General features: G+C 36.6%; 1 protein-coding gene across 1 annotated transcript in view; it reads left to right on the plus strand.

Annotated features, from left to right (window-relative positions):
* The window catches only part of LOC124157484, a 64,144-nt gene extending 39,268 nt beyond the window's left edge, over positions 1-24,876 (plus strand). Inside the window, exons 3-5 of the mRNA XM_046532220.1 lie at positions 20,778-20,964; positions 21,513-21,691; positions 23,450-24,876. Coding sequence (XP_046388176.1) covers positions 20,778-20,964; positions 21,513-21,691; positions 23,450-23,668 — 585 coding nt within the window. The 3' untranslated portion in view covers positions 23,669-24,876. The remainder of the gene's footprint in view (positions 1-20,777; positions 20,965-21,512; positions 21,692-23,449) is intronic.
* Positions 24,877-25,269: the final 393 nt, after the last annotated feature.

Here is a 25,269-nt window from a genome sequence, read left to right on the forward strand (position 1 = left end):
AATTTTTCTGATTCGTCATCAGACAAGTAACCACGTGATAGACACCCGTAAACCATGAGAGCAAGTTTATGCTAATGGAAATCACATAGTGTTGTGAGGGGCAAGAGTCCGTATGGGGCAAGATTCCTTTTCCGAAATAGTTATCTTAATGCCGGAATGATGCCACTTGTAAGTCAATCAGTTTCATTTACGTGCCCGAATGTCGCATAGGGGTGGGTTTAGTGGAAGACAACGAACGACAGAATGTGAGTTTTTCGTATTTTTCATTTTTACTAAACGTTCATCTAAATTGTAGGACCGCTTAATTTTTATCCGTGCTTTGGGCGTATTCTCATTTGTCCGTATGATGACTCTTACTCCGTGGGCGCTAACTCATGCTCCACTTAAAAGCGTTGCTTTTTCTATAACCTCATAGTTTATGCAATAAATATCACATGTACTTTGTCGATAATTGAATTGAAAGAAATGCGGAACTATAACAGAAAAACCGATCGAAAAGCATTAAGAAAACACATTTTGGAGGTAATTAAACGGAGGAGGAACAATGGAAAATCCATAATTTCTGTAGCATCTGGTCTAGGAATAGGTGTATTTTTTCTTCGTTAACATCTTAGGGCGGTATGAGTGATATAAAATTTATCATTATTGATCGGGAATTTGAAAAATATTACTTAAATCCAGAACTTTTGGTGAGTTTTTTCGTAGATATGATGCCTGCATATCTACGAAATGCATGATAATGCCTGCTATCAAAGCGGCTTGAAATTCTTACGAGTTCCCCCTACACCTAGGAACTAAACGTGAATGCATCTAAAAGAAAGGTAAAGGGTTACAATGCTAAGCGGTGGTTTGTGTGCGGTAAACTTCACGGGTAGAGAGTGTGAGGGTTCAAGGGGAACCCTTCAGGGATACAACACACCGGGGCCGGGAACCAAGCCAGTGGCTAATACGCCCGATCACCCGGGGATGGGCTGGAGAGGAAGGGAAAAGGAAAGAGGCGCCGCCGCGATAGGAGCCCGACGACGCCTCTGGTATAGGATAGGAGCGGAAGGAACGGGACGGGGAAAAACACCTCAACGCTATAGAAGCGAAGAGGGCCCTACTATAAGCGAAACCCGGCAAGCCATTAATGTTCCAACGATCTTGGAGGATCATTCTATTAGGAAGAATAATCCAACGATCAAATCTTTAGATACTTCACGGGTAATTCACTTCACAGGAAAACTGATTATCACCGTGGAGATTGTGGTAATTTTTTCTCTGATCCACCAACTGTTGATTTGATAATGTGCCATGAATTTATAACACGGAGGAAAGAACCATGCACCACATATTCTGGAAAGGGAAAGTTAACATGTGAAAATTGTTATTAGAACTCTTGCCCCATAATGGGAGGACACCTGCCCTACGTGAGGGGCAAGATTCCTATTTTTCTCTTACATTTTAATGAATGAGGGCAGTTCTTTATTTTTTCTGCAGCAATGGAAGATAAGTATTTTAGTAGCTGTAACAATGAATAAACCGTGTAAAAATAAAAAAAAATTTCTTTAGCCTGAATGCATATTTTTTATAATTTTTTGTTAGATGCGTATTCTTGCCCCTCATTCCCCTAGCTTAATTTTATATAGCGACGAAGTTTACCCAAGTTAACTAATAAGTGGTGGATAAACGGGGGTGACAGATTTACCCTCGGAAAGATAGAATTATGATAATCATAAACTTGGTTTTAATGAACAATGTTAATGCAATCAAGGGCGTACCCATGATCAAAAAAGGGAGGGGCAAGCAATGGTCGTTCAAGTTGTAATATTTTAGCATGGAAAAGGTGAATATATTTTTTAAAAATCATTACAACTCTTTATTAGTTTTTAAAATGAATCGAACTGAAAAAATTTATTTTAGTTACATGTCTTATACTAATATCATTTTTCATGGGTTTAAATAAATCTTCTGTTTCAATCCAGTTCTAATTTTCCTTAAAGACTTTGCGATTTTTGCTCCTAGGGGGAAGGCAGCTGTTCCCTACTGCACCCCGCTGGGTACGCCCGTGATGGTACTGTGCAGATCTCATGCATTTAATACTATTATAATCCGATCTATAAGTTTTTCGACCAATAATAACCGAGCCTCTAAAATAACCATTTTCCCACGCATATTGCATATACGTAACGTAAAGTAACTGGAGCCTCAAAGAACGATTATCAATCTAATTCTTATGCCACCTTTCCCTTATTTCTTTTAAGAAAGTTAAGGAAATCTCCCCCTCATTACGCCACTCATTTTTCTATACACTACACAGGGATTCAACAACCTATTCACACTAAAATAAACGCATTTCCACGAAAAATTTGGCATGCATACAAAAACTTAATTGATGAATTTTTCAAATCCCGAATACATATTTATTTTATTCATACAAACATGTTTCTTCCATCATCATCATCATCATTAGTCAACAATCCTAAGATTGGTTTGACGCAGCTCTCCATTTCTCTCTCCTATCCGCTAATCTCTTCATAGCTACATATTTATTCTCTTTTACATCCTTTATAACCTGTCCTTTATAACTCATTCGGGGCCGTCCCTTGCCCTTTTTCCCTTCCACTTGTCCTTCAACGATTGTCTTCATCAGACCATCGTGCCTCAAAATGTGGCCAACTTAGTTGTCCCTTCTTCTGCTTAATGTTTCTTCCATTACATCAATTTCTCATAATGTATCAGACAAAATGCCCAAAACACTCTAACTAATATAAAATTTTTGCCACAGCAACTTTATAATTAGACTAGTCTGACCCTGATTCAAGGCTAGTCTGCATTTTCTGCTTAAGTGAACAACCAAATCGACATTAACTTCCGAGTTCTATAATCATTCAGACAGGAATGTAGGGACTATCAGACAGGTAAACAACATTTTGATATGGCACAGACATCCTCCTCAAAACGAGTGATCAAAATTCATCGACGAGTTCAGACTTGATTTTCAGAATGAATCCTTGAACATCCAATTTGTACAGAGAGCATTTTCCGAAGCCCACACATAAAAAGGATTAGATTACTCCGGCTGATGAAGAATGCTAAAGATGCTTTGTTACATGCAATGTTTCCCATTTACAAGAACTAATCTGAATCTTGAATCTTATCGCTGTGAAATTCTGCTATTAAATTTTTCAAGATAAGTATGATCCCTCTTCACGCATATTTTCCCATCAATATTGTTTAAATTTAAAATCACCAATCAGGGCTTTGAAGAGGTAGTGCCTCTGTGGTAAATCTGTTTCGAAAGGGGGACAAAACAGTAGGAGAGTATTTTCCACCGTGCCCTGATTATTTCCGGGAAATACGCAACACTTGAATCACAGGGAAAAAACGGTAATGATATATTCCATCACATGGACATTATGGTAATAAACAGACGTGAGGAGAATGAATAACGGAAGTATCTAGGATTTCGTCAAGATTTCCATTGTCTGACTACGCTGGGGAAAAATCGACCTAAGAGAAGCATGGCAGTATAACTCAGTTATTTCCAAACGCATGAGTAATAAATAACTTTTAAACTTGACCAGAATTAACCACCAGCATAAACGAGGTTATTGGAGGCAAAATGAAATGACGTAAGCTGCTTACGTCATTTCATGCCGGTTGCGTTGTTTTTCCTCATTACATATAATGCATAGCAAACAATATCATTCATTTCTTTCACTCATTAAATCTTCATGAATGGGCAGCAAATTAAATAAAAATGCATTTAAAACGTCTTTCAAGGAAATGGGTTAATTTTTTTCGCAAATGATTCCGACTAAGATAGTTGGACAGTCCATAGAGTAAGTACAAACTCTATGGACAGTCTTATCGCAGAATACTTCGCCAGTAATGCTACAGGTATTCAAATTGATACATTGAGAAGACTGCAAGTACGTTACCAATAAAATAATAATCAATCAAACCCTTTAGCAAAAATATTTAAAACGACAAGAGATAAGGCGATTTTTGCTGATATATTACTTTGCTAAATATTACGCTTGGAATATTTTAATGAGTTCCTTAAAATCAGCCTCAAATTACAGATGGCATGACAATGGCAATTATTTTATAGCCCATTTCTACTTTTTTCCTTAAAGAAAAAAAGAAATTCTACTCGTAACCGGATGAATTCTAAGCATACACAATGTAGAGTGGGTAAACATGTAGTCCATTTTCGCCTACGCGGTTTACGTACGCACCCTTATTTATACTGAGAAGGTAGCAATCTATGACGCTAACTCCCAAGTGATACCCAACCGTATATCTTCTATAAAAGAGTATATCTTCGCTATAATATGAAATGTTTCGACAATTCAAATGCGGTGAGATCAAAAAACCAGTCATCATTCCGTGAAGTGTATTACATTAAAAAATAAATTTGGCAATCAGGAGAGATGAACCGTAGAATATTTATGGTAATAATAACTCCCATCGAGAAAAAGAACGCAATATTTAGTAGTCATATTGAACCTAATAATGTCGCAATATTCAGTAGTAATGACAACCTAATAAAGTAGCAATATTCAACCTAATAATTAAGCTTAATACTAAAAAATATGCCTAATTCCCTGCAATCAGTGCTAATATTTCAATTCTCTGCGTAATTTGTATTAGGAAGTGAGCATTCCACGTCGTTCGCAAATAAAAAAAGGAAATTTTTTTATCATTAAATAATGACGATGTCTCAATTCCTCGCAGAGACGATTGAAAACAGCTAACACCTCAGCATAAAATTGGAACTTCTTCATTTAAACATTCGCACATTAACCATGTCCACCACACCGTATCTAAAAGAATACTTCGGAGCGATAAATACTACTTATAGTTTTCCTAAAGTGTTGCAAATGCGTGAGAACAAAGGCAAAGCTCTCAAAACCGTCGTAAGAGGGAATACATGAATAGAGAATTTACAAGCGCAGATAATTTCTCACTACAGACGAGAATATAAATGCGGGAGGTGATCACTTGATGGGCGGCCGGAAAACGATAAGAATGCTCACTACCATGACGATAAACGTCGATACAGACCATCATGATTTCCCATTTGTTTACTTACAATTAGTCTTGGCCATGGTGCACTGAATATTTTCCTTATATCTTAAGTATAGGATGAATTTGTGCATTTATCACGAGGCATCGTTCATTTCACCGCTGGAATTGAGGAAAAATAGACTCTAAACTACCCTTTTTCCCCTATTTTACTGCATATATTTATACAGTTTGACCCTAAAACTGAATATACTTTATAGAACTTTATAGCTGAAAGTACTGGTCCTTCCTCGTCGGATGTATACGATATCATTTCTTTATTCGTGAATAAAAAGCTACATTATAGAGAACCTTTAAGGATATTTCGAGAATTTTTCCAGATATCCACTCAGCGTCATCCACATTACTCAATATTTATACTCTGAACTGTACGCTAATAGCATAAGCGTAGTGACTCATTGAGTTTTCATACAAAAATAGAGTACCAATCGCTTCTATTAATTATCGAGTGTTTCGCTGACCGCAGAGGTGGTGTGCCCCCATGGTGGAAGGTTTTACCACCGCTACTTCGGCATCATACAATTCCCCGCGCAAACCGTCTCCGCATCTTCAGGGACAACATTCGCTCCTCCCAGTGTAATCACTGGGATAACGAGGGAGGGGAGGGATCCCACGCGGATAATTTCGGATCAAATCGACGCGGTCAGACACGGCGCCCAAGCGACCCAAAGCCTTGTTTGTCCGCAAGTTGTCTGCACACTATATCAATCACTGAAAGTTTTTCGACCGCCTCGCAGTAACACATAAATATAAAATCATTGCGACGACGTCCAAAATAATATTGATTACTGCCGCTAAAAGGGGGGGGGGAAAACATTGGAAATACACAGAAGAGCACGTACTATCATTTGCAAAAGTCTTGCAACAAATCGAGCGGCGCCACTTTCGCTCCATTGTCGATTTCTGGCCACCATTAAGATTGAATGATCACTATCTAGGTATGAATCTTCATGGTCGCTCGGGAACGACTCACGAACGGGTCATCGTGACACGGGAGTGAGACGTAGGAAATCATTACGATGTTCAGTTGAGTAAACGAGCGTAGATGTTGTTAAAGTCGTCGCGGCGTTTGAGATTATTTTTGTACCCGTAGTTGACTGAAGTAGATAATTGAAAATATTTACCCGTTAAAAGAGTGGTGAGATGACGCCTGGCTTCCAATGGTAAACCCCAAAAGGCCGGCTGGGGGCACGATTTCGCCATTAGGAACTCGGAAATCAACTCGCTCGTAACCCTTTTTTTAGGGATTCAACGTCGTTCAGGAGACTTTATATTAAGTTGTTGAAATATTTGTTCGATATAGAAGAATTAATAAATGAAAAAAAATTAACTGGCAAGTTTCCGAAAAAAAAACACGACTCTGTCGTCTCCACCATATTTAATTGATTGGCATTAAATAGTTCTTTACGTCAGCTAATAGGTCCTGCACCTCGTCTTGCCCTACATCTTTATCCCAACTTTACCAGCAAGGGATGAGGAAGTAGGTTACCTGGAGTAAAACTTGCAGGCCGTAAGTGATTCTCAGGTACTTCCAAAATAGTGAAAATAGGGCCAATTTGTAGCCCTATCATATATACATGTTGATGCCACAATTTGCTTGAAGAAAATACGCACTAGAAAAATAGTTGATAAACACCTCAAGATAAGCCTTTCCTATATTTAAAAATAAGCGCCGTGGTGCGTGCACGATTAAGGATTACCATTGCATAGGTTATTCCTAGGATTGTACTTAGTAGATAAGCTAGTCTCACATTCTGTCTCTTTCCAACAAAATTACTGTATTAAAAAAACACTGATTGTAGAATACTGAAGCCTAAGGTTTAAAAGTAAAATTCTTCACTTAATTTATATCTTTTTCTATCTCTAAGAAAAGTTTCCGTCACTGCTCATTTACGAAACGAAAAAGGGTAAAATTGTTCTGAAAAACTTTACTGGAGAAATTAACTTGGTAGGAAATGGCGACAAGTTGATGACAAATAGGCAGCATACAACATAGGCGGGCAGCATAATCGCTGCAAAGTATCATTCATAATTTTCTTTTTAATCAGATAAAATTGATCTATTTAAGAAATTACGTATATGGAACCTTAGATTATTACGATAGTTCTCATTCCAAAGGTTAATAATGTTGAGCAGTTACGGACCTGTAAAGGAAACCATATAGCACTAGGAATTACATTCACCAGTGACTCCGCTTTTAAGTTCCTTCAAGAAAACGCAATTGATTCGTCCTACCGCGCTAACTACGCATGATTCCCGTCGCACGGTCATTTAAATTAGAATTTGTTGCAAAAAATGCCCAAATGCAACATCTGGTACCCTCTTAACATAAATTTCAAAAATAAAAAAACTTTAAAATACGGCTGTGCGGAGGATAAAAATTTTCGGCCATGGGAAGGACTTGAACGCGAGCCCCTCCTCTCATCAGCCCGACTGTTTATCCACTGGGCTATTTCTACCTCAAGGTCATCGCGTCGTAATTTTGATTATTTGTTGGCATTGTAACACTGAGCTCCTTCATGTGCTTCTGCTACGGCTTCTCACTTGAACGAATTTGATCAAAATAATCACTTTCTCGGTATATTAGTCTTTTATTCGTTGATATGTTTATAACTTGAGCACGGAGGCTTTCGCATACTCTATGTTTCGGCTGGTTAGTATATACAATAGGAATATAATGATGTTGTCGCCTGCGACTTCGCTATGGTGTCGTCTTTTTAAGTTATTATTATTTGTTATTATGTTTCAAACTCGGTACTTGTATTTCTAATGAAGCAAGCGTATACATTCATTACAAACAGAAATTCTGTTAGGATTTGCTTACGTCCTTCTTACTCGACTTGAAAGGTTTTATGAAATGAGCTGCAGTTCCACTGATGCCTTAAACATAAAACGTATGGCCAACAAACACATTTCCTAATACAATGTAACCTACTTAATGCAAGTAGATAATTCAATTAATAATGCTAAGTAAGTATCCTACATTATCCCGAATTCATCAGTGTATATGTAAATGATTGCATCTAAATAAGATAACTTAATCATCAACGACATATCAGCTTAGAGTTATTATTCGCATTCACACTAATTCAGCTGTAGAACATATTATCAAACAATACCTGTTGAAATCCGACAATCATTAAAAATGGGACTTAAGGCTGGAATTAAGTTTTCCTCGTCATACTTTGAATAAGTGGAAAGGACTACATCTTTACCGATTGACGGACGTCGGAGAACTCTGTTATTACTTACGCAACGATTAATGCCGACCAGCTTAACTAATTCATACTTTACGTGTTTGCTCAGATATTTATATGATGAAACACTGGGAATTTCAAAGCTGCCTCGTATCATATGCCGTATATATTGTATTAAAACATCAACCCGAGTCGATAGATGTAAACAAAAGTCTACCATGTTCACAGTGAACGACTCGTGATTTCCAGCTCTCTGAAAAGAGCTGAGATCACTCAAAAAGAGCCAAGCTACCAACTTTTTAAAATCTCTCCGAGGAATTACCTTCGATCTTTCCTACTGCATTAATTGCTACAATGTGTTTGGGGAATATCATGAACATTAATTTCACTTAAATGGAAGCGGTCAAATCCCGAGACTGAAAAGGATGACAAAATACCTCAACCACCCAATGACCCGTTCTCCATGCATTGAACCATGAAGACTAGTATTGGATTGTTGCATACACCGGATAACCATACAATTTCCGGGCACAATCTTTGTGGAGCGAAAGTGGCGCCGCTCAATTTGTTGCAAGACTTTTGCAAATGATAGTACAATGGATGCACGGGAGCTAAAACCCGAGACCGACATTGAAAACCCAGATTATGGTATATCATGAAGAATGGAAACGGCAAATTAAATCCATTAAAATAGATCTGATAAAAATTCTAAAACTTCTTCTCCTCCATTATTAGTAAATTTGGCGGAATCAAAATTTTTAACGGTAGTAAACAAGATGAAAAAAATTTCTAACGTCGTAGTCAGCCGATCGGACCCATCAGGTCCATTAAATGATCTCGTTTTTGGCCATAAAAAACTTGGTTCCATGCGCTGTAGCCCATGTGCCCCCTTGCATATGTTTCATCTGATGAGGAATAATATTATTTAATGGCAATATTTTTCTTCGTCGAGATACTACAAGCAAAAGTCAACTATATACCTCAAGGAAGCCTATAGCACTTTTGAAAATCAAAGATCAGTTTTAACTTGAAAGGCAGCTACAAATCATTGCCTTCAATGTTCTTATGATATACATTGAATAATAAAATAATGAAAATATGAGATGTACAAATAGAATAAATCTTTAACTTACTAAAACGCAAAAGGCGATTTCACTACCGTGCAATACGAAAACAAATCAGGAAATGAACACAATTATGAAATCGTATAATGTGAATGGGAAATTCTCTGACGCCACAAATTTGCGAGATACTGAAGAAGAGGGATATACCCTCCCACATTGAATACTTCAAGTCCATGTATCAACGCTTAAATTCTAGGTGACCTCTTCCCTTACATATCAAAGCAATCCATTAGGTTATAAAACTTAATTAGCGAATAGCAGGTGGAAGAAACTTGTGAGAGAAGAGTAGGGCTTTTATCTTACTGACCTATAAGGAAACTTTAACACCGGTGGAATAATACTTATAACCTGGAGGGAATTGGCGGGCATAGGAATGGAGGTGTTTTTCCGGCTACAGTAAATCACAAATGATAGAATAGCGCCTATCGCATTGCTAATTTCTCATCGGTCTCTCAGTGTGTTCATAAAAGTCATTATAAATTGAAATTAGATTTGCTAAAGCATTGCGTCACAACAGTGTTTTAAACTAGAACTTTTACCGAGACTTCAGGATTCGAAAGAATCGTGTTCGCCTAAAAACCTAAAATTATATAATGTAATCTTTAGTATAATTACGTACCCTGGAAATACAACAATCTTTTCGTTAACTTTAAGTTGATTCGTCGCTATTAATGATCAATGTCAAAACCATTTGCTTTCTGGAAACGTAACATCGATTTTATACCATATTTTATATATCTCCGCATGACGCATTCGATGTAAAAATTTGATTTCTCCCATCCTTAAATTTATATCCATCTTTATGTGGAAATCCTTAAGTTTAAATATCCAAAAATCATTGAATTCAGACGACATTCGGCTTCTCTAAACTAAAAATATTGATAGAAAAATATGGTTCAAATATGATGCATTTCCGTATCAAAAGATTGTTGTTTCGCTAACAGATGATAAAAACGGCAATGAGAAAAACACTCTATTGAGTATAAAATGTAATGAATCTTAATTTATTTTGGCTGGCTAAGCGATGGTAATGAAATACTCTACCCTGTTCACAATTATGGCATCCTACACCATTAGGAAGCCTGACGCTATTATACATTAGCCGTTTAGAGGGAGGAGAAATTCTTACTTCTACGTATCATCGAATGTAAAATACATGTATGACCACGGTAAATTTAAAATTTAACGTGATAGCAGTCAATATGGAACGGAGATAGGTTCCAGGAAAACAAGCGTCCATATGACGGAAATTGTAATGCGTTTTTTTTCTAAGATCGCGTTTCTTTCCAATACGAATGACTTGATGGTTTGCTTCTTTTGAGAATTACGTAGCTGCAAAATTCAAGCCTACAGTGTACCTATAGTGGTACCAATGGATTAGAAAATTTGGCCACTAAAAAATTAAGTCAATCGGAGAAGACCTTGGATGTCGGTAGGATAAAGTGGGATGAGGCACGAGAGGGACCCCTGTTGAAACATAAGGCGGTTTTTGTTTACATAATTTGATCGGGTCAACATCCATTATTTTTCATTGATTTATTGCGAATACGACAACATTTCGCCAGCATTTTCTTGACATATTCATAAAATTGCAGAGGAACTCAAATTTGCATTTTTCTGCTAATTTGCATGATTTATTTTACATCCCGATTAAAATCCTGGAGACACCAGGCTTTGGAGTGGAATTTCTTTTCAATTTGAAGATAATCGTGAATTTTTAACTTTACCTACTGTGATTGTCCTTTTATTATAATTCATTTTCATTGGTTAGCTTGAATATCCCTCGCAAACGGTTTTTTTCTTTATTTTGTCGCAAGCATTAATGCACTCACTTCTTATGGAATGGATATCATCATAAGAACTCTCACGGATTAATACTACATCTTCCATGGGTTTTTCCAACGTCGTACGATTTGGAATACCCAAAACCCATACTTTTTATACCTACTTATCATCGGGCCATCAGGGCGACAAAGCACACGAAATGTATTTGAAGAAAACGGAAATAGTGCTTCATAGGGCCGAATTACGTTGCGTCGGTATAAAGCATGAGCTACATAGCAAATGGACGATTTATCTTCCAGAAAATTTCAGTGAACTTGTAATTCTGAGTGAATTTAATTTTCTGAATTATGAGTGACCATAACTTCTACGTGATGTTACTACTCTCCAGAATACACAAGTTTCGACAGCAGCGCAATCCTCAGATGATAACCATTGGTTATGGATTATAACTGGGTACTTCTCGTCTGAACATTATTTATTTTAATTTAAGTATACCGGGATTAGCAAACCGTTTAACTTTACGGGTTCAACCCCAATGCACAAAAAATCATTTCAATCAATCAAAAATAAATTTCCACTGAGAAAAAAATCATTCGCCTTTACCGGGATCCAGGTTGATCGGATTCGAATGATTTATTTCTCTATGGAATTTTTGCAATTTATTTATTTTTCTGATTCAACTATATTACAATTCGCATTATTTATTGTATTATACTATAGTTTTCACTTTCATATTTCCCTTGTTGTACAACGTCATCGCGGGATGATTGGGACTACATCACAAAACTTGAGTTTTAATAGTCGACGGTAATCACTATCACACATAAAATCATAAATCCAAAAGCACAAAGTGATTTATGAAGTGATACAGTACGTAGAATCTGCAATTCGATGCACGACGACAATTTTAGCTTTTCAGTCCGGTTGACAGCAAAGAACGATAAAATCGAGTAAAGACGAATTCGAGAAATCCTTCGCGAGATGTAAAATATTTCACTGAGAATTTAATTTTAAGTGTAGAATTCATAAAATCTAAGACATTACAACGCTTTCCGCATTATTTACTTGCGGATGAACATAAATTTTCCCATGAACTTTGTCTACAATTGTAATCGTGTGCCATTATTTACATTACGGTGAAGAGACGAATTACTTTTTCGTTACTTACCCTAAATAAAAAAACATTAAAGCGCGTTACTGCTTCATTTGAACACTGGCTTTCATAAAAAAATAGATTATCTTAACAGTGAAATTATCTTTTCAGTTGCTCATAACACACTGCTTCAATCGAAGGAGCTCATGAACCAGCGTTTTTCACTGTTCGCAGTCTCCGGATATCCGGATGATCTAATCCATTAGCCAGGGCAGGATTAGTCACATTTGAAGCTAAAGGTAGAGATGGATTCATGATTCGACGCCGTAACCCGTGCGAGTATAGTACAATTGTAATCATATATTTGGCTTTACAACGCAATTTTTCATTTTATTGGTCCAACTCTACATTGCCGAAGTGTTTGTTGGCTGTTACAAATCGAAGGAGATTCTCCAAAACACTTGTTGTTCATATTATTGCATACCTTCCAGGATAGCCTAAAATTAGCGAACCGCCACTGCTAAGGTCCCTGATTTACTTTGCTTTTTTTCTGCGTGACATGTAATATTCGTCTGAGTACGCCAAAATACAGTACTAATACCAGCAGGTACAAGAAGGTAAAGTAGTTACATGAACCGATAGAGACCTTCAATCAAAACTAAAAAACTAAATACGTCAAGTATGGAAGTAAGCTCTACCCTGACCGAAAGGCCAGATTGACGGATAAAATCTAGTTCGTATGATGCCCGCTAGTCAAAACAGTAACGGGCGATGGGGAACACTGGAGCACACCGGAGCTTCTTGGCAGAGATTGATGTCTCAACACTCGCTCCCAAGTCCCTCCCACCTAGTTATCAAATTTTACTCTCCCTTGTTTGGGCTTCCTACGCGGTCCCCCACCCCACCTCAGGTCAGGAGATCCTTCGTGCCCTACACCACGTGGCGTCTGTAATGGCGTCCGTCGGGCATTGGTCACGGCCATGGCGTAACTGCCACTCAACACGTCTCTTTCGGATGGAGCCCACAAAGGCAGACCAAGTGGATGATCGGTACCACTAGATCCCTTGATAGAAGATGCTACGCACTTCTCCTCACTAAAATTTCGCTGCCTATGCCTCAGGTTTCTGTACGAAACAAGTTCTTACTATAACCAGTAGTTCCCTACTTCCCATCCACTGGCGTACGAAAATTCGCAGAAAATCTGAATCATTTATCAGAGATTCCTTGAAAGTAGATGAAGTAATTGAAGATCACAATGACATCTTCCATATTATTCCAACACGTCCACTAAGCATTTTGTTGACATTGGAATTTTCTCGATGCAATTTACAGTGACCAGTCAAATAACCAATCGATTAAGTCGCAGGGGCACCTATTCAACTCCAGAGTTTATAAATGAACGGATAAAAACGTAATTTCCTCAAGTTAGTGATACAAAATGATTCATATAATGCAGTCAAGTAGGTAATATTTTTCTATCCCCTTTTAAAAAAGAAACGGAAAACAGGTAAGAATTTGCCATAAAAATACTGTGCAAGTACGCTATAATGACGTTAAGTAATTTTTTCAACCGCGGGTTTTCAACCTAAATAAAACTAAGTTTCCTTCAGCACGTTAAGAGGCCCGTGGAAAATGGTTGTACCAGTATTACTTTAATACGCTTTAATGAAATATCGACTAAATATTAATTAAAATTAATTCATAAAGCTGCAATATAAATTTCTGTGCTACTTGAGAGGGGGTTCGATTATCCCCAGCCGATAACATCGATTTGTGCGAGTTACTGAAAGCCCGAAAATTATGCCCAGCCAAAGTGGAAACTTTAAAAGTAATTTTTAATTTACGAAGTACTAATCATAAAATATGATAATTGTGAAGCTTCTAGTGATACCGCACCAAGGATTCTTCGTGCACGATGTCAAATTATATGCCCTCACCTTACTGTCCCTTCTCATATCTTTTATACCGCTTGTTATCACAACGCATGGAGTATTAAATTTAAAAGCAAAAATGTATTTTTCCGTAATATGCGTTTTTGCGCTAATTAGATCATGACGACATACTTTAGGGGGTTACTATACAATAGAGACCCACACCCCCCTCAACTTCAAATAATAAGGAAGATAAAGAAAGGAGAGTTTGATCGGGCATATTTTAAGAGGGAAGGGGATTTTAAATACAGCTGCCGAGGGAACAGTGGAAGCAGAATGGAGAAGAAGAAGGCTGAAGATGACAGACGCAGTAAGGTTAGGAATAAGGTATAAGGAAACCAAAATGGAGGCCTTAGATATGAGGAAGTGAAGATGACTTCGGTATTTGAGACATGACAGTGGGCAGAGATGATGGAAAGAACAATTAGGAACCCTAGTTTGAATTAGTAAAGTAAATTGTGCAAAAAACGTGGTAGGAAGTGATAGTTCTTCATATACAAAATTAATCGCATAATGTTAAACATAAAATATCACGGGGTGAACACGACGGAGAGGGCTGAAAGGGCCCGCTTCCTCCCCCGGAAATGAGAATTTGTACACGCCACTGGCACACGTATTTCAATTTCCTTTCAAGCTATGCAATGCAATTCCTAAATAAAACTAAGTTCACGAGCGTTAGTAAATAAAACTTGAGGAATATTAATTCTAGAGCTTCTTCAAACAGCGTTCCGAATGTGAATCGCAATTGTAGAACGTGTCCTCGGAGCATATCCATATCGCATAGGAAGGCGCATCAAAATGACAGGGCTTGAGATAATCATAATGACAAACCCATGCGAGTGGGTACCTACTATTCACGTATTCCGCGATTGATATGCGTAATTATTAGTAGTTGTCACTTCAAAATGAACAAATCTACAGGAACAAATCACTTATGATTTACAATTCATTATGTAAAAAAACACCTTCGGACTGGTGCTATAAAAAGGCGGAATGGTAAAAAAAACAATAAATAGGCTTTTATTACTCCAAATTGGCAGTGACGAGATTATGAAATTTGCTTTTGAAATTTATGACGAAATAAAATGAATTATGAAATAGATATGATTCGGAGTATATTACTAGAGTGCAGACGGATGAATAGGCTGCTAAGATATATGTTATTACTTCCCGATTAATAAAAGGGAGAAATTAACATCCACGTAATCATTGGTCTCCTTGGGACAATTTTTCTCGTGGTTCACAACCTCGTAGAGTCAACAATTCACTGTTCCACATGACGGGTGACGGTGATTTATAATGGTACGGAACCACAACGAGCGCAGTTAAATTAATAACACCAAAGATGCTGCTTTGAACACAGGTAGGTATAGGAAAATAGGCAAGCAGTACAATTCCACCTCATGCATAATTTGGAAGGAAAACTTGAGAAACAACCACGAAACACTGCTAAGGGGACTTTATGATATCCACAACAAATATTTCCTGGAAAAATTGCGCCTCAATTTCATTTAGCCACTAGCGCCGAACTCAACCATGTCGTAATCTTGAATGCGAATGTTGCCGCACGCGCTGATCCCCAGCTAATTTTCAAGAGCTCCTTCTCAAACCTGCCGTTGCAATTCAGAACCTTGTTCATGATATAGCATTAATAGCAAACTAACTGCACAACGAATTAAAAGGTTGCCTATTGATGAGTGAAATCGAAATTATTCTAATTCAGCTATTGCGTATCTTATAGGAACAAAATTATAATGGTAGGAAAATTATTTTTAACCCGTTTGCTCTTGCAATGAATATTATCGAACAAATCGCGTTATTTCCAACAGACTATTGATACAGAACCCAAAAATCTACAAAATGGTTATATCTAGGACCCGTGCAAAGCATTTCCCAAGAAAAGTCGACAAAATACCCAATTTGACTACCGTATACCATTCATGTCCATTTTTATTCATAATAAAAACGCGGATACTATGCGTCCTCATAACATTTTACTAAAACAAACGGAAATAGAAGGTCACCTCATTTATCTTTGTGCAACTGCAGAATAATTACTTAAGAGAATTTTAATCCACTAAACTAACTCTGAAATTAGACATTTTTAACTACAATTTCTGACCTCGGATATGCGTACCAATTGATTTGAATATGATAAAAATGTTTCCCAAAAAATCACGATAATCTTGAGCTCTCGTCATAAGTAAGCGAGACAGCACTTGAGGGGCATCAGCTATTAGTAACTATTAAATTTGATTTTAACGACTAAAACATTAAGAACTATTTCAATTAAGTGGTTTTTGAAAAATATGTAGTTCTCTGTAACTATGTATGCAACACTTCATCGAATAATATTTTTATCGATAACCACCTAGAGCAGTAGTTTTAGTACTGACTAGCGAATGATCATGCTGAATAATCACGTGATCATTCACAAGATTATGCGAGCAAAATAGAACATGTTCTAATTTTCCCCGAATGATCATGCCCATGAATGTTCATTCGCGATATTTTTCTGTTATACACGGACAATGATTTTTTCGCAAGATCATTCGCATGGTCATTCACCGTGTGTACTTTCGATGGGATTCTGGGAAAAAATGTAATTTTGAACATAGTCGCCGTAAGGAAAAGATAAAATTTACCAGAGGCTGCAGTAAAATAATCAGGTTGAAAATAAATACACTCCATTTGTGCGACGGGATGAAAAATAGAAATTTATCTATGCGCCAGGTTTAACTCTTCTTACATCCCCCGATAAACGTTTTGTAACTATCTCATTGACCTGTGTTGAGCTACACCTTTTCATAGGTCTCGCCCATTTTCGCGTCCACACAATATAAAGTTTTTTTAGGTGAGTTTGAAAGGAAGAGTAGGATACTTCGACGAAAACAAACACAAAGTAGGTGTTTTTTTCTGCAAAAGAATTTAATGCGGAAATTAACTGCGTATATTATTTAAAAGGGAGTCTTCGGTGAAGAAATACGTCGAGACAGCTGCCTCCACTATTCTCCTCCGCATAAGAGGATGCGAAAATCAATTTTTATGTCCTCAGAGTGACATTAATTTTAGTTTTCAATTTAATTTTTACTTATTTCCTGACTAAGAGTCCCTACTGGGCAGAAATTTGTCGAGCCGTCAATCTCCAGATAACACTCGCTTTCGCTTTATGCCTATTGCTCCAAATGAGGTGAACATATTCACTTCTCGCTAAACGTCTCATCAAATTTTTTGCTGTCTTTAGGGTTAAGAACTAAGATTTAGTAAAAACTGAGGAAAAATTAGCCATTGAACCTTTGAATATTGCAAAATTATAACAAGATTTTAACATAAAACTAATATTTTACAATGTTCAAAGGTTTTATGGTTGATTATTTCCAGTTTTTTTTACTAAATAAAAGTCCAAAGACCCGAAGACAGAAAGAAAGGTCGGGCGAGAAACAAATATTTACAATTTATTTTGACCAACAACCGAGAAAATTAAAGCCATATACGCTAATATTAAAAAGACATTGGGAGTTACATCGATAAATTCTAAGTTTCACATTGTTAGTTTCGCGAAAAAAAAATTGTCTTTGATAAGGGAGAATAATTTATTTCATTCCTCCAAAATGGTCACGAAATGAACAAGAAATTGGAGGTATCAGTCCACAAGCAAGCCTTCAACTAGCTTCACCTGCGAAGAACCCAAGAAAAATTCATTGAGTAGGTAAATGCTGTCCACAAGGGAAACGCTACGAGTCCTAAATACGGTCGTTGATTTATCGTTGCGTAAGTTTCCCCGCTATTTTCAATCGTAAATTACGCACTACTACGAGCATGAGGAGGAAGGAAGAGTTTGAATCCACAATAATCTGCCATTGCCAGCCCAACAGCAAAGGGATATCTTTCTCTTCGGTCAGAGTCAAATGCCCGCCCATCTTGATCTTCCCACAGGCCTCCTTGAGGACGCACCGTCGCGCGCCCTCATTCGCTATCCTGATGTCCTCGATCCTTAGGCGAGCGTCATTATTGGCACACGATCGTTCTTCTGCAGCATTTCCACACATTTTATTGGCACTTCCTTATTTCGTTTTAATTCCATCAATCAATTCCCCTACACTATGATGTAACCCCGTTCGTTCATCGGCTAAATGCTCTCGCCCAGGGAAGAACAAATTTCCCCGCCTTCTCATCCGTGACTGAGAGAAAATAAAAGCTATAGCTATAGTGAAAAAAGGGCCACGTTACGGTGCATGTGCACTGCACGGCGTGTAGTCAAGGGCAGATATTGGTGCACGGTGGGTAGTTCGGAATGAATGCGGAGTTTCCGCGGATTTCGTCAAAAAATAATGCACTGAAAGGAAGTTAGCGTCGACTCGCGAGACAAGATACGTCTGCCGATGTTTTTGAGCTGAAACCTCGAGCTTCGCCACATTTCTCCATATCACCTCATATGAGTCACTTTAATTAAAACGCCTACAACTCAGAGCTTAATTTCGGCCGGAACAACGTTCCGGTACATTTCAGGGAACAAACGGACGTATCAAAAAATTTCATCTTTTTTTTGCACTCGGTAAAACATGATTCCTCTTTGTAACTGTTATAAGAAGTTTTAAAAATTCGGAAGTTTTTTTGGGGGGCTTATATTTGAAAATGGTGTGGATTAAATGTGTTGGCATGCATTCCGGAACCTAAAGTTTTAGATATGAACCACTGCAACAATTTAATTAGAATATAGATCCACCCATATATTAAAAAAGCGGGAAATCCTGAATCCGTAGGCATTGACATAGTCGGCTATTGCATTAAGATGTTAAGGTCCTTAGGGTGCCACATTTTGTAAATTGCAATAATTTCACGAATTCTCTACTTCAGGCCCTCAATCCGGGAGAAAATTTAGCGCATAATACAAAGATGACGCTCAGTTTCAAAGTAGTAAATTGTTGTCCCAATGAAAGAAATTTTTTCACTTGGATTTTGAGGAGTTTCAACATTGCAGAACTATATTTTTCTACAGTTTTACAAAATACGCCATGTAAATATACCTTAACCAGTAGAATGCCTTCATTAATATTAGAGCAATACCATCTCCAAGTTTGGCAATAGTAAAATTAGACAACCTTCGTAAAAGTTATCAAATGAAAACTTACATGTCGCAAACAATACACTGAAATAAGTTGTTATCAGTTGCTTTATTTACAACATAGTCCATGTAAAAAGATTATATAAAAATAGTGATGTCAGAAGATGAAAGAAGTGATGATTTGTTGAATGGGTTATTTGAAAAGGTTATTTTAGATTTCAATGGAGTTTCAAGGAACAAATTCACCAAATAAATAATAGAACCATAATATGTACCTTATTAGATTTGAATAGGTGTGGAATTCCCATTATTTAGAGTATTTTCTCCAATGAAATCACTACTTATAACTGACTTTTATCTAACTTTTAAGAGCCTGAATTGTGTCGATCCCATTTCCGGGGTAGGACCCCAAAATTCCCCAGTAATGATCATGAGCCCTAACTGAGGGTCCCCAATCATCCCAGACCGCCTCTGTCAACGTGAGCCTAATATTTCCATATAAGTTCATTAAAATATGAATGAAAGATATTATTTAATTTTACATAAGTTTTAAGCAACACATTTTATTAAGAATAAATCAAAATAGGCATTAAGACTCTATGAGATCAAAAAATCAATTTTAATTTCCTGTGACTAACTTTAATTTCACTTCAATGACCAACTCACCCAGGAATAGCAGAAGAATTAAGCATGAAATTCCAATTGATAATAATTTAATCAACATCTAATCACATGACAATGAAATAATCAACTCTAACAATTTTATAAATCTATTGCAATGTGAAATGGCATAGTTAACTTTTTTATCATCTCTTAAGGCCGTTTTACACGGTACACGGAATTGCGCAATCTGACGTACGTGCGAAGGCGCAATCAAAATTGCGTCGTGTAAAGCAGTGAATTGCTAGAACGCATGCGAGAATGCGTGGACACGAGACGGCAAAATAGCCCATGTTCTAATTTCGTTCATGCATTCACGCAATTCCACGCCATTTTAGAAATTAATGCAGCTCTAACCTGCGCAATTCCGTGTGCCGTGTAAAACGGCCTTTACATCAAGGAATTCCATCAGGTAAGGAGCAAAGCTCTAGCTTTACAGTCTTTTAAACCGTTATCCATAAGAATTTTATAAGACTTTCCTTTAGCTTCAGATTAATTTTGAATATCAAAAAACTAATACACAGGGTCCAATAAAAATGGTCAAGGTGTTTCTAATTGTTCCATGAGGCTTTCCTTTATCGTGGCTGTAAATTTACTACACAACTTATTTCCCGGGAGCTTATTTTTCTGTAGACGACCACAATTCCTATGACTCCCCCAGTTTCATTTTGCATTTCTGAAGGTAAATAAAATTTGATGGTACTAAAAAGGGGAAAATTCATTTTATATTTTTAACCTTCAGCAGCCAGAAAGTAATTATGTTTTGATATTTGCGGATGATATTAATGATATATAAAATATTGTCTCATAACTTATTCCTTGAATGAAGAAACTTTCATTTCTTTTTAGATTCTAGGCTACAGTATTGCAGTATTTGTGTTCAGTCTACAAGTTCCAGCAGTGGCTCTATGTGCCCGATTGAAGCATGGGTTTCTGCGTCTGGTAACTGCAGACACATTCATTTTTCTTTCCTTCTGTGGCACCGTCAACGTTTGGCGAGGAGTATGGAACCTATTAAACATTCACCTTTTGCCAGGTGAGCCTTACTCTGTTCCTAAAAATTAGGCTTCTCTATATACAGGATTCAGCAATTCGGAGCCATCAGTCATTTGAAAACTCAAACTACTTCAGAGAAAAAACGGAAGTTTTGGTAGCTTAGCTGGTGCTCACATGTAGTGCAGATGTGTAGGCAGTATTTACATTTGCAAAAAATTAATTGATTTTTTATTAAAATTTTTAAATATAATTAATAAATCAATTAATTTATTTAATCAATTTTAAATAAAATTATTTTTTTTTAATACTGACAAAAAATATATTTTAAAATTGTAATTTCCCACGTTTGCCTGATAATATAGTTGCAAGTCAATGGCATTGATAGAGCTATTGAATTGAGTCATTAACCTATTGAAGGGTGAACATAAAATTAATTGCAAGTTTCAAATTACTATCCCTGACAAAAGAAGAGTTTCCTACTCACCGACTCCAACTACATCCATGAATGAAATTTTCTTTATGTTCTTATGTTGCCACAGGTAACATTCCACTTTAAGGTTTTGATTACTCACATGATATTCTCTTCAGATTTTCCACTGATGAGTAACTGGTTGACACATGTGGTGGGCTTGCTGGTTTTGATGCTCCTCCATTGCTCCAACTCCATTTTGGTGCGCGGAGTTTGGTTTGATGGTGAGGAAGAAAAGGGTGCCTGTGTGGTCTTCCCTGTGCTCTATATCCGTCACTACAGTAAAAAGCAGCATATGGTAAGTCTAGAGCTCCTCATATCCCATTCTTGGATACAATTTAACTGCAGAAAGATGGCGCATGATATTCAGTTTATGAGTGCATACGAGCATAAAGTTTTTGCAAACTTTAATATCACTAAACATGCTAAAATTGAATGGGAATCTTTCAATTTTCATCGAATTGAATATACTGCATGTGCTGGAAATATTAGCTGGCACTGAAAATTTATTAAATAGAAGTCTGAGTCCTTGCCCAGAAAGTATGCAAGTTCGATTCATCATTGATACACACAAAAAAAACAGCCTATTAGCTTTTATCATTGCCGCAAAATGGACGCAAACGTTTCCAAGAAATAATTTATCTTTGATTTTTACTGCCTCATTAGTTTTTAATCCTGAAGATTGCAATATCTCCGATCCCTCTCAAAACTTTCATCCAGATTCATCTTTCACCCAAGAAATCAATGTTAATTAAGTTATACAGCAAATGAAAATTCAAAGCCAAGACCCGATGATTAGTTACCACACTCTAAAATCTTTTCCAGGACAAGAATTAGCTTTTAGTCTTTGCAATTGCACTTTAGAAAAAAAAAGACTTCAAGTTCCAATTAGATATGCCCTTGTTTTTGCCATTCCATATACCCAAGTTTAATAACATGCAGTAACATTGACGTTATTTTGACACATTTAAATTTCATAATGACAGTGAAATTTTTTTAACAAATTATGGATACATCTGTAACACATCCTGAAAAGCATAATGATGCACTATTGTCGGCACAAATAGATTTCTACAAATTGATGAAGAATCAGGGGCAAGGCCACTTAGTTTTTCACCATTAATATCTACCAAGGGAATGATAGAAACTATTTAAATTAAAAAGGATTGAGAAAGAAGTTATTCATTAACAAGGGAAAATTTTGCTTGTGCTCATGAGTATTCCTGAATAATTTAAGAAAATAGAACAAACTACATGCATAGTAGCTGTTATCTGCCTGTTGGACCACTTTCATAATGTACTGTTCCATCATCTGTAATACATAACTAGATTCAAGCTCAAGGAGAACACAGGTGAGAAGTTTTTCAATGTTGTAAGGATTTGAAAGTTCTGCAGCGAGAGCATCTGTTATGAATGAAATCAAAGCAAAACTCGTTAGATGTTAACCTGTACTGGGAATCACCAAATTTAAGGGAAAAATCTAAATAAAAACTCAGGTTCATAGGTGCCTCATAACAGAGTTCCACCAGACAAACCAAAAAATCCATTACTTCAGTTCGAAACAAACCCAATTTCCTTACTGCTTTCCTACAGTCATCATTGGTTCAATGGAGAAATTAGAGCAGGAGGACTTATATTCGTGTCTGGTTTGGGGAACATTTTTTATTGATCTTTTTTATCCTTGACTATATTTCATATTTTTCATAGAAAGTTTTAACTGACTATGCAACTATTCATAAATATTTACTTTTACTTTAACGACAAGTATTTGGATGGAAGAAGGGACTTCATTGTCTCCATCCACCCCAATAAAGATATTTATCATTACTATTAATTTTTACTACTGATGTTGTTTCTTATTAGTACATACTTGGCTATTTATTTGGTTCATCTCGGCCCCTATCTCCCGATTTTCTGGCTTAATTTTCTTTTCTCCCTCCTCCTTTGATCCCATTCACCTTTCTCAACATTCACCAAAATATTACATGGCTCCATACATAAACATCAACATTTACAACAATCACATATTAATAATACAAAAACTGTTCATTTCCAGGGAGCAAACCATGGGATCCCAGCAGAGGAAGAAATGCAAACAATTAAGCAAGGAGATGTGGTTCATCCACTGATGTCAAATCACCACAACAAGTCATCAGATATACAAAGCTCCCACAGAGAAAAAGAAGAGGAATCAGCACATGTCAGAAGAGACAGCGATTCTACACCACTCACGCCAGATGTGACGAGAGAGATAATAATCGGAAGAACCACATAAGTGCTGAGTGAACTGTCGATTTATTACACCCAGAATGTTTCGTGTTTTGTGTTGAGGCAATGCCTTTAACATTTATGAAGACTGTGGTGTCACTGACTAATAAGGAGTACAGGACTCAGCCCTGTCCTAACAAGTGATCATCGAAGATTTCTCAGCTTCACATGTTATAACGCAAAGCAGGAGAAGTGAATTTCTCCTGAATGCTCAACACAGCAGGCCAACATTAGCCCTCATTCCATCCAATTCATTATTCCAAAGAGGTATCAGGGATGCCTAGACAATACTGCTAAACATATCATCACAACTGGTACACCCCAATTTATTTCTGACAGAGGTTCCTTTCACTTTCCAACTACCTCAACTCTGCAAGTTATACGAATCAATGAAGTCAGTAGCATCATGTCTGCCAGTACAAATGTTGATTCTGATAAAGTATTATTTAAAGAAAAGTGATTTTAAAAACTATTCACCACAACTATGACTAAAGAAGCACAAATTTGTGGCCAATGGGACGAATTTGTGGCTCATTGTTAAAATGGAGGACACGGATATATGCAAAGAGACAAGATCATAATTCAAAGAGTATTCACTACTTACCATTTTAGTGAGAAAATACAAGAATCAGATTATAAGAAAATATGAATTCACATAGCCAAAGTTGTTTTTAAGGTGCTATTCCAGAATAATTGTGGGAAAAGATGGAGAATGAAAATTCTTTGATACAATGGCGTCAATTTTCCATTTCGACTGGCTCAAGAAAGCTCCAACAGACATTTTCAAAGCTTCATTCAATCTCTAACACCAAAAATGCACACACATTTCAGTGAAACCCAAAAACTTATTTCAGAATATTTGATGAAGGATAAAACTTCTTCAAAATTGTCATACATATCCAGTGAAGATATTGAAAGATGCTAAGCTGACAACATTAACACACTAGATATAAATATCTGATTTGTTTACTCCCCAGAACTTGAAAAGGCCAATCATTATCACTCAAAAGTAATGAGTCTAAGAAAGTACCAAAAATTTAGCTCAAAAAAAAATTTTGCAAAGGAATCTCGTTTTCCTCCAAAAAAAGGACATGAGAATTAATACACCTATCTATGTGCCATCAAGTGCACCAGTGAAGAGAGACTACCTGAGAGCAGGCTTACAAGAGGAGTTCAAAAAAACTTAAAGATAAAATAAAAGTTTTATTTAATTTATTCTTTTTTCATTGCATAAATAGTTCTGTTTGATTTCATTTATCTTAGACTTACATGAACCTTTTGCTAGATATAATGCCTTTGAGTATAGAACATGTACTTTAATTTCATAATACCTATATTTTCCATGTCACTGTGAAGCTCTTTACAACTTCTTGCATACATATATTACCCTTAGAATAATTGTTTTCCTTTGAAATAAGGAATTGACTTGATGGTGTATCAAATAGATATAAATCAATTCCCATGGAATGGTATAAATATATTCATAGGCTAAGATAGCTGGAAAAGGAGAATGTATTTATGTACATAATGTTTGAAACTAGCATAAAAATGTTGTTAAAAATATTTTGTGGCTAGATGCCACAACGAGTAAGAACCAGGAGTAAAATA

Source organism: Ischnura elegans, chromosome 4 (assembly GCF_921293095.1).
Source record: "Ischnura elegans chromosome 4, ioIscEleg1.1, whole genome shotgun sequence".
Classification (NCBI taxonomy): domain Eukaryota; kingdom Metazoa; phylum Arthropoda; class Insecta; order Odonata; family Coenagrionidae; genus Ischnura; species Ischnura elegans.